General features: G+C 42.3%; 1 protein-coding gene across 1 annotated transcript in view; it reads left to right on the top strand.

The window, feature by feature from the left end:
• Positions 1–8,158: 8,158 nt before the first annotated feature.
• Positions 8,159–11,601, top strand: part of CNTNAP2 (contactin associated protein 2) — a 1,295,029-nt gene continuing 1,291,586 nt past the window's right edge. Inside the window, exons 1-2 of the mRNA XM_059729349.1 lie at positions 8,159–8,165; positions 8,412–8,522. Coding sequence (XP_059585332.1) covers positions 8,159–8,165; positions 8,412–8,522 — 118 coding nt within the window. The remainder of the gene's footprint in view (positions 8,166–8,411; positions 8,523–11,601) is intronic.

The raw sequence follows: 11,601 nt of genomic DNA, 5'->3' as shown, positions 1-11,601 counted from the left end.
GCGATTTAGGCACCAGACAAAAGATGGGGTAGATGTGCACCTTGACCAACTAAACTGAGATGGAGCCATTTTTGATTGTTTGTGTGTTCTTACATTTAGTTTAATGCACAACTGCAGTAACTTTAACCTCCGAGTGGGAGGAACAGCTCTTAAATTATTGTCATAGATTTCATAGACATTAGGGCTGGAAGGGACCTCAAAAGATGATCGGGTCCACCCCCCCTGCCCAAGGGGCAGGAAGTCAGCTAGGGTCAAAGGATCCCATCAAGATAAATGTCCAAGTGTTTCTTGAAAGAGTCCAGAGCAGATGCTTGCCCCACCTCTGGGGGGAGTTTGCTCCACACCTTGGGGGCTCACACAGTAAAGAAATTTTTCCTTATGTCCAGCCTAAAATGGTCTTGGAGGAGTTTGTGACCATTGGACCTTGTCATCTCCTGGGATGCTCTGGTGAACAGGTGTTCTCCCAGATCCTGATGCACACCCCTTATGTACTTATAGGCTGCCACCAAGTCACCCCTGAGCCTGCACTTCTCTAGGCTGAAGAGTCCCGTAGCTTACAGCTTCTCTTCATAAGGCCTGTTTTCAGGCCTTCTGATCATGTGTGTGGCTCTCTTCTTGACTCTTTCAGGCTTCTTGACATCCTTCCTAAATTGTGGAGCCCAAAATTGGATTCAGTATTGCAGCTGCAGCCTCACCAAGGCCGAGTACAGCAGGAGGATAACATCCTGGGTCTTGGTCGAGATGTATCGGTACATGCAAGCCAGAGTATCTTTTGCTTTGCCAGCTGTAGTATTGGTGGCTCATATTCATCTTGTGGTCAGTCATGACCCCCAAGTCTCTTTTGGTCATGGTGCTAGCAAGTGTAGCATTGCCGAGTCAATAAATCTGATGTGGGTTTTTATTCAAGAGGTAGAGCACCTTGCATATCTCTGTATTGAATGCCATCAGGTTTTCATCAACCCACACTGCCTATCCTCAAGTGTAGAGACTCTTCCTGAAAGTTTGGTGTCATCAGCAAACTTGGCCTGTCCGCTTTTGACACCAGTGTCTAGATAGTTTATGAAGACATTAAAAAGTACAGGTCCGCAAATGGAGCCTTGGGGGACACCACTAGTCACTGAGTGCCATGTTGACTCGGTTCCATCAACTACCAGTCTCTGGATCTGACTTCTTCAGAACCAGTTCTCCAGCCATTGGACTGTGGAGTAGTTAAGGCTGCAGTTGTCCAATTTTTCCATGAGGACATCATGAGACACCAGGTCAAAGGCTTTTCTAAAGTTCAAATATATTACATTAAGCTTTTCCCTCTTGTCCAGGTGATATGTCACCTGGTCATGGAGGAAATGAGATTGTCAAGCAAGACCTACCCACGATAAACTTGTGTTGGCCATCCCTCAGAATGTTGCCTTCTGTTAGCCTGTCAAAAAAGGTTTCTTTGATAATTTTTTCCAAGATCTTCCCAGGGATTGCTTTTTTGGAGATAGGCAACACATTGGCCCTCTTTCAATGTTCAGGTACTTCTCCCGAGCACCACGAGTTCTTGAATATCCTCACCAGGGGCTGCGCTATGATGTGCACCAGTTCCTTTAGCACTCTTGAGTGCAACTTACCTGGTTCAGCTGATTTTATGGGGGTCCAGCCTCTCAAGATGCTCCAAGATCCAAACCAATGGTGGGCATATATTCATCTTCACTGCAGTCATCCCACATATGTTCAACAAGGTGGTCCCTTTCGGCTGGTGAAAAACTGATGCTAAGTAATCATTAAACAGATTGGCTTTTTCCTGGGTGTCAGTAGTCAGCTGCCCAAGCTGGTTTAGCAGGGATCCAATGTTGTCCTAGTTTTTCTTTCAACTCCCCACATATCTGAAGATGGACTTCTTGTCCTTGATTCGTGTAGCCAGATGGAGTTTGGTTACAGCATTGGCTTTTCTAGTTCGCTCCCTGTAGATGTAGGCTAGTGCAGTATACTCCTGCTTAGTGGTGTTTCCTGTCTTCCATCCATTATACACCTCTCTTTTTAGATGGAGGTCCATGAGATCCCTTTGGAGCCAAAAGGGTTGTTGAACCCTTTTACCACCTTTCCTATGGGTGTTGATGGACTCCCCTTGTGCTTCTAGGATAGCTTCCTTAAGGAGAAATCACTCATCATGAACTCCCTTCCCTGTCGAATCAAGGTCTCTCAGAGCCTGAAGAACAAGCCTCCTGAGCTTATGAAAGTCAGCTTTCCTAAAGTCAAGGACTACTGCATTGCTGGCTGACTTGCCAGCTTTGTGATGGAAAGTGAAAGTGATCAACTCATGGTTACTGTCACCCAGCTTCCCTTCGATTCTTAGGTTGCTAATTACATCATCCCCTTTGGCCAGTACCAGGTACAGCAGCACCTTTCCCCTCTTGTCAGCCCATAAACTTCTTGAGACAGGTAGAGCTCATCCACGCATGTAAGTAAGCTGTGTAACCAATCAGATTAGGCTGAGTGCTCATCCCATGAGATGCCCGGGTAGTTGAAGTCTCACATAATGACCATGCACTGAGAGTGTGCAGCTTCTGCCAGTTTCCTGATGAATTCTCAGTCAAACTCTTGTTCTTGGTTTCAAGGCCTGTAGTAGATGCCTACCATTGTATCCCCTCACTACGTTCCCCTTATATTGTAACCCGAAGGGTCTCCAGTCATCTTCCTTGGGTGACAGTTTCAGCTTGTAGGGATGTGTAGCTCCCCTTCACATTGAGAGCTACACCCTCACCCCTTTTCCAGCATGATCTCTCCTGTACAGGGTATAGCCATTTATACCAGTTGTCCAGTCACAGGAGGAGTCCCACCAGGTCTCCATGATCCCTATGAGATTATAATCATTTCTGTTTAGCAGAAGGACCAGATCCTCCTGTTTATTCCCCAAACTCCTAGCATTAATGCATAGGCATGTAAGTGTGCCATGGCACACTTTCTCAAAAGCTACCAGAACTGATGAGAGAATAGTGCTTCTAGTCAATGCCAGCTGCAGTGGACTGTTTTTAAACAGCTCCCTAAAAGCCTGGCTTATTTTTCATTACAGAGTGTTCTTGGAATGAGAGCATCAGTTGAAGTGTCATATTGTACTGTATTTCATATTTTTCCTATCTGCCCTCAGGATAATTTCTTTGTTCCACAAATATTCATAAGAACCTACTGATAGCCTTCCATTATGTTCAATGATCTCTTTCAAGTTCTGGCATTAGAGGTATTCTATTGCATTTTGCTAATGTACTTTATAAATAGATTTCCCATTCCTATTTTTCTGTAAAGATGCCAACTTTTTTTTCCTCAGAGGGAAACATTTCATAAAAAAAAATTGCGGGCCAGAAAATAAGGAATTATATAAAAAAGTTGCAAAAGATTTGGTGGTTAAAAATATATTTTAAAAAGCGTGTATTCTTTGGTATAAACTTTGTCAATTGAGTGTTCTGAATGTGCAAGGGATACAGATTCAGATGTGCAACACTCACTCTTCTGGATTTACATCAGGTTTTTTTGTGCTTATGTTGTGTGTAACATAAAACAGGAGCTCCATCTTGCATGGAATTCTGTAAAATATGGTTCCTGACAGTTAAGCATTTTTATGTGATGTTTGCCTTAAAGGCCACTAATTTTTTTTTTTAACATACTTTTTTTGTCATATTTTGTATGCATTAAAAAGTCTTCCCTTTATTATTATTGTATATGTTACAGCAAAAGATTGTGTGTATATATGATATATAGATGTTTACCCTAACTATTGTGCCTGCCTGATTAATTTAGTTTTTCCTTGTCATTTGTTTCTAAAGGAATTGGTCAGGCAGGGTAAGAAAGCAAAGCGGCTGAACATAAAACACTTTTTTTATGCATGTTCAGTTCATGCTGTTTATTAAGAAAATATTGTTCATTGACAGCAAATATTTTGAAAGATTACAAATAAAGTAGATTCATGAATGTGTATATTAGCCTTAACACTTACCCTGGAAATGGGTGCTTTATTTGCTTTTCCTCATAAAGCAATTTCCTCCTAAACTATCCTAGTCATCTAACTAGGGAGCAGAAACCAGGCCAAATCAATAGCTGACTGGTCACGAAGCACTAATAATGAAATGTTGAAGAGTGCGGGTTACAAACAAGCTGTAGTCTTAAAATTATTTCTGTAGACAAGTTTTAGTAAATTCTCTAAACTCACAAATGTATTTAGAAGAGGTTCTGTTTGTGAATAATTTAGTATCTGAAACACGATTAAGATTATGTACTTTTATAAAGAGCCATCAACTGATTGCTTATTCCTTCTCTTGTCTGTTATCATTAATTAATAGATTTATTGACTTGGGTTCAGAACTTACAGTATGATGTGTAGTCATTAGACTAGTGCTCCTGAGTGGATTTCTGCTCTGATCTTCACTATATTGTATGATTAGGATACTAGATTGGAGTGAAGGGGGTAGGGCAGGGAGGAGAAATTAAGGCCTTTTTTTTGTATAGCAAAAGTAGCATTTAATAAAACTGTGGCTTATCAAAATGATCCTTAAAGACAATAATTGTGGGAGCTCTAGATTCACTGGGTGAATTAATGATCGTCCCTAATGTTTACCTATATCTGCACACTAGTCTGGAATACAATACTACTTTCTTCCACTTTAACAAGGTCCTGCTGGTTAGTGAAGGGGACCTAAGGGTGTACACAAATGTTATATTTAGATCACCCAAACTGAGCTTAGGGCAGTCTAAATGGCTGGGTATTAGGCCCGTGTGAAGCGGCAAGCATTCACTTCAGATTCGGCTAATTTGGAGGAACAGTAATTCGATTCAGAGATTCGAATCACTGTCACAATTTGATTTGGCTGAATCTGATCCAAAGATTTGGCACCGCTTCAGAGATTCAGCCATAGACGAAACAGGCAGCGGTCCTCACCACACTGGATGCAACTGCCTCCAGCTGCTAAGTCTGTGGTCGGTGGAGGGGGAAGGAAAGGGGCATGGGGCGGGCAGATCAGTGCCCCCAGAGCAAGGGAGGGATTAGGACTGGGGCTGGAGCTGGGGGTGGGACAAGCTGCCCAGCTGGGGCAGGAGGGTGTGGGATTTGGGAAGGGAGGTGGGGGGCTGTGGCATGCAGACGCGGCAGTGCTGACAGCTGGGGTTATGCCTTGCTGCTGCGTGTTCAGCCAGGGCAGAGGATAGGGGGTGTCACAACTCCTCTCCTTCACTTGGCAAGTAGTAGCAGGCCATAGCTCCTGCTCCCAGTGCTGCTGCACCCACATCCTGCACTTCCCTCGCCCCCCAGCCCCAATCCCTCCCTTGCTGTGGAGGTGTTGTTCTACCCCCCCACCATGCCCCTTCCTTCTCCCCTCCACCTACCACAACATGCTTACTAGCTGAAGGCAGCTGTGTCCAGCATGGTGAGGACTGCTACATGTTTAGTCTATGGCCAAACCTCTGAAGTGGCACCAAATCTTCTTTTCCTAATTGATTTGGATGCTTCCAATTTTATTCAGACCTTTTAACTCATCTCCCGATTCCATTTGGATTCAGAGATTGGGCTGTCAAATTGGGCTGAATTGCCTCCAAATCAAATTGGCTACTGAAGCTTCGCACAGCCCTACTGGGTATACAAGCATTCACAGGGCTTAGATTACCCTAAAAATGGTGCACCTGATCTTGTCAGACAAGAATTGACTTAAGGTAAGCATGAGCTTAACCCAGTCTAGCAGTCACTCTCCACAGCCTCAGGGCTGTGCTATTTTTACCCTCCTGACCCTGATACAGCTATTTTCCCTCCCCAAGCAACACACCCCTAGACCCATCAGCCCTTCTCCTTCTTCCTGCCTCCCCCACCCATTCGCACCAGCACCCTCTTACTGACTTGCCTCCACCTGCCCACACAAACTCTTACACATGGCAATCCTGACTCAGGCTTAGGAGGCTGAAACTAAACCTACCTAAACCAGAAGTAGGTCTTCTGAATGCTTGTTTGCACTCTAACTTGCAATGTTCAGTTTGAACAAGGGTTGTCATGTGTGTGCACGCACATGTGTGTATGCATGCACACCCTCTGGTTCTGTTTCTATCGTTGGACCCTCATTTCATTTATTTATTAGTTGGAGAGAAGAAACATTAGTCCAGAATCATTACAAATGACTTACCTCATTCATAGTCTTTACGACTATGCTTTACTGAGTTTTGACTTGATTCATTTTCTATACCTTATCCAGTCTTGGAGGTCTTCCCTGATCATAGTTTTCTAATTGTACTCAAAAGATGTACTGTGGCCTAATGATAGAGATGTTGCCCATGAGGGACTGAGCTAACCTTTTCTGTTCACATGAATTGGAGATTGTTGTCATTTATAGCAGGGTCTGTGCTGCAGTACATGCATTAACAAGACTAATCAGATTGATTGGTGTAGTTATTTTTTCTGGATAAGTTGAGAAGGTATGAAAATGTAGGAAACCTAATAATACACTAATTTCACACTAAGAATAACATGTACAAGAGAAACTAAAATAAAGGAAAGAATATAAACTGTTCCAAGCAATTCAGAAGTCTGAAGCCAATTATTTCTGCCTTTTATTTACATAATTTTATCCAACAATAGGGGGAGAGTTTGTTTTAAGTTTTTTCCTTATCAAACAAAGCAGAGATTCTGATTATCTGAGTTTTTTGCCCATTTTGGACAATAATGCCACATTAATCTTCTTTGTGCTGAGAAGAACAGAAATGAATTGCTTAAAAGGATTATAAAGATTAAACAAGAATAACAGACCATGTCCCATCTTTTTTTTCTAGTTGCATCTGCAACCTGTAGTAATTTATAGATTAGAAAATAATTTTCTTTCACAAATTACCAGAAAAAAGAAAATAAATCTGCTCAGGTTAACACGAGGTCATAGCATATATTTTGTTGTTTTTCATGCAGATGCTTATATATTTACAAGTACATTTAATCTCACTGAAGTGTAGTGCAGATATAATAAGACATTTTTTTTTAATTATAGGCATTTGTAATAAGAGGAATAATAGTTTAGTGGTTAGATGGTATTACTGCATTTTCTCCTATACAGCATGCCCCAGAATAAAATAAGCACTTTGTTTTTGAAAAGCAGAATGGAGAAAAACAAATCTTTCCTTGCAGGAAGTATCTGAGTAGCAGCAGCTGTGAAACAAAGCCTGCTCATTGTTCTGCTCCCTGTGAATTGTATGCAGACTTTTTTCTTCCTTTGGCCAGGAAGTGGGGGAAAAAAATTTTTTGTACTTTTTTTGCATAAAGGCTAGAGACAGATATTCAAAAAGCTTGAGCCTGAATTGATTCAGTCTTTGCAGGTTAGTCTAACCTAGCTAGGATAAACCAGTTTGTAACTGCAAAGACATCCCAGACATGCAGGCACATGCCTGCAGTGGCTCAAGCTAGAAGCTGGGAGGTGCTAGAGCAGCCCTTCCCTTCCCTTCTACAGTGCTAAGCTGAGGGGAGTGTGGCCAAGCCCTGGCGGGACACTCTGATTAGGGAGGGAATCAATAACAGTGTTTATCATCCCAACTCAGTGTTTATCAGCCCATTAAGAAGACAAAGAAAGCAAAAGTTTCTCAGCTATCTGTTGATTAGCTCTGAAAAGCCCTAAGTGGACTTAGTCCTGTCTGCCTTTGTCCTGTCTACCACATGTGGTATGCTAGATAATGCTGAGAGATGTCTGTGTAAGGCAGAGGGGAGGTGAGGGGGAGGCAGGAGCCTGCACTCTCTACCAGAGCTCCAGCCAGGGAGTAGAGGGGAGGGGTCAGCCCTCCTGTGGAGCAGAGAGCCCCACCCAGCTCAGAGAACATGCCAGGATGTTGGGGGAGTCTCGTTTAACTTAAACCAGGAAGGAGTTTGGGACAGACATTGCATAAACCAGTTTGAGCCAAATCAGTTAAGTCTGATATTACATTCAACCTGATTTATTTCAAACTGGTTTCAGCCATTTTCAAACTGGTTTATGTACACTGAGCATCTGTTCTGTTACAGGATTAAACCACTCTTTTATCATTTAAACCAGTTTGTGTAATGTCTATCCCTAGCCATAATGTGCACTACAATTTCCAATAGCTGTTTTTTGGGGGAGGGGTGGAGGGAGGGGGTGGAAGGGGAGGGCAGAATGGTGTGCATGGAAAATGTGGTGATAATGGTCTTTCTATGAGACGTTGAGAGAGTTCCTTCACCTCTCTGTGCCTCCATTCCCCATTTTCAAAAGAATTATTGGTATTTCCCTAATGCTCTGGGGTGTTGCTATATGTTGTGCATGTGAGAGATACATTCAGATATGATAGCAATGTGGTTATACAATTATCTGAAATAGTAAGAGAAGATGCATTGTAGCTATACCTGAAATGTCTGATTAAACAACAAAGTATTAAACACATTGTTGTTTCTTTTATCTGTCTTTCAGAAAAATGTGATGAACCACTAGTCTCAGCATTGTCCCACTCCTCCTTCAGCAGCTCATCATCTGTGGCCAGTAGCTATTCACCAGGGTATGCAAAGCTAAACAAAAGAGGAGGTAAGAAGTTCTTTCTCTTTGTTCATACCCTTACTGGAGGGGTGTCAAACTTGCCTCATGCCCCAGGACAGACCCAGATCACAGGGCAAGTGGCAGAGGCAGTGGAGTTAGAACCAAGGGGCTGCATGACTGTGTTGGGCATGTGCAGGCCATGACCCCAAACTCCCTGGCCCACTAGTAGCCTAGCAAACTGGATAGAACAACTCTGTGGGCTGTATGTTTGATACTCATGACTTGTAGTTAATACTGTGTCTATTAAAATATTTTTATCTCTATTGATTATTAAATAGATTAACAGTTTTTAAACCAAATGTTAGTATTTAAATATCTGCTTTCTTCATTGACCTTAATCTTTTAACTTATCTTTTAGAATATTTCCTGTGATAGTGAGACAAGGTTCTTTGGATAAATCTGATATCTTTTATTAGACCAGATCATATAGTTGGAAAAATTCTTCTTAGGAAGCTTTCGGGGACAAACAACCTTCATCAGGCTGAGGAAGTGTTGGCAGATGACCTGTGCTTCTTCAACCTTACAAAGGGTGTTTGTGCCCAAAAGCTTGCTAAGAAGAATTTTTCCAACTATTTGAGTTGGTCTAATAAAAGATAACAGATTTACCCAAAGAACTTTGTCTTGCCTATGACCTTAGCCCAACATGGCTGTAACTTACACTCTTATGATAGTGATGACTTTTTTTTGTGCCAGTTGAGAGAACACATTGTAAAGAATACTTATCAGGAGTAACCAGTTTTCCTGATATATTGAAGAACCATATTTGACACTTAAACAGCTTGGCTAAACTGAAACTTTTATGTTTATTAAACAAAGGATCATTTGCAAAGTCATAGTCATTGAAGCAAAGTTAAATGATCTACGCATTCTGTGCTGACTGTTTTCATTTGTTCCCCATGTTGGTAGCAATCATTATTGTTCAGTCCTTTCTAGCATTTTGGTAGCCTTTAGAGAGAGAAATTTATCCTAAGGACTCTACACAGGGTAGACTTTAATTGAATCCTTGGGGAATTGCTATAGTTTTGGCAGCTGCTTTTAAGTATCTCTGATGATTTCTCAAGAAATAGAAGGTAAAATATTTTTTATATCTAAATCATATTATAAAAATTTTAGATATGTGGGAAATGAGATGAGAATATACAAATTCAATATCAATTTTCTAAAACATCTTCTGTCAATGACTGAAAAACTGGAGAAAGTCTGACATCAATCAAACAGAATTAAATAAGAATAAAGTCCGTAGGCTGGAACAATTGTACAAATATGGGCTGGGGAGTGACTGGTTAGGTCACTACAGAAAAAGACCTTGAGATATAGTTGACCATAACCTGAATATGAGCCAAGAGTGTGCTCTTGTTGGGGGGAAAAAAGGGCCAATAGCATATTGAGTTGTTTTAACTGGAGTGTTGCTTGCAAATCTAGGGAAGTGCTTCTTCTTATTTGGCACAGATTAGGCTGCACCTGGAGTGCTGTATTCAGTTTTGGATCCCACACTTGAAGAACAATAAGTACAAAATGTTTAGTAGAGAGCAGCAAAAATGGTTCCGAGTCTAGGAAACAAGACTGGGAATGAGGCTGAATGAACTGGTATTACTTAGTTTGGAGAAGACAAGACTGAGGGGGATTTAACAATAGACTTCAAGTACCTGAAGGGCTGTTATAAAGAAGATGGAGATTAGACTGTTCATTGTGGTTACAGGCATAGGCAGATTCAGGATTTTAAAAAGCACAGTGCACAAGCAGTGACTGGCACTGTAGGGGTGGCTGCAATCCCTTGCTCCCATCCTTTCTCCCCAGCTGGGACAGGCAGAGCATGCCACAGGGCCTTTTGGAAAAGTCCCAAAATCAGGCAAGAACCTCCCTCCTATGTCCTACACTCAGCACCTCCCTTCCCTTCTGTTCAATTGAATCTCCCCTCTTCTCTTACTCTCCACCACCCCCATCTGCTTATGTCTTTGAGTGCAGAAGGGGAGACTTGCCTGCTGTTGCTGCTGTCCCAGATGCTTTTGCCCAGCTCCAATTGGGGCTGGTAGTTTGGAGGGGAGGGAATAGCGGGTGGTTGCACAGGGAAATGGAGGCAGCCAGGGACCTTGGCAGTGGGTGGGTTCACTTTGCTTGTTCCTGTTCCCAGGCTGACAAGAAATACCCAAGGGACTGGGCAGGGAGGGGGAACCCACTTGCTGCTAACACTCCCTGTGTATCTGGGCTGGAGTGGAACAGGAGCATCTCTGGTGCTTCCTTCAACCCTGGGCCAGCCACAGGCAGTGGCAATAGCAGCTGGAGGAAGGGTAGAATGGGAGGGCAAATGCATCATTAGCTGCAGGTCAAAAGCTATAATATTAAAATGCAGGAAGGGAAATTTAGATTAGAATAATTTAAGGACTATAAGCACCTTGGAACACGCTACCTGGAGAGGTTGTGGGATCTCTGTACTCGGAAGTTTTTAAGAGTAGATTAAACGCACACTTGATTTCTGGATGCTTTAGGTAAGGATGGGTCTGCCTGGATTAGGGGGTTGGATTAAATGACCTCCTGAAGTCCCTTCCACCTCTACTTTTCTGTGATTCTGTGTTCTGTGGGGGCTGAACTTTGGAGCTCACACTTGAGAAGGGACCCAGAGTTGAGAGTTGGTTCAAACGTTACAGCCTCCAACCTCTGTAAATCAATGAATCTTGAGCATCTACAGTATAGGAAATCTGAGGGATGGGAGAAGATTTGCCCCTTTGCTCTGTTTCATTATTTTGCCTCTCCCTGCAGGAGCTGTAATCTCTTTTCCTGAGCACCCCAACTTGTCTAAAACATTTCCCAAACAACAAAATTTTACTGCAGCCAAGAATTCTGCAGTAAGTGAATTTTGTTTTACATGCTATTCCCATGTCTACTTTTCTAAAAGAGATTTTACAAACAAAACAAGTCCTCACTTTTTTGACTATTGTTGTTCCTGGAGGTCCACTGAATCTATTCAGTGTGCAAGAATTATGGAGAGATTTCAGTTAGGCTCAGGGAAGAGGTGAGTCAAAGCAGGAGGATTATCTGGATCTCCAAAGTTCTATTACCGATTAAATGG

The sequence above is a fragment of the Alligator mississippiensis genome, chromosome 5, assembly GCF_030867095.1.
Source record: "Alligator mississippiensis isolate rAllMis1 chromosome 5, rAllMis1, whole genome shotgun sequence".
NCBI classification, from domain to species: Eukaryota; Metazoa; Chordata; order Crocodylia; family Alligatoridae; genus Alligator; species Alligator mississippiensis.
Note: the sequence above shows the minus strand (reverse complement) of the source record. Positions and strands in the feature narration are given on the sequence as shown.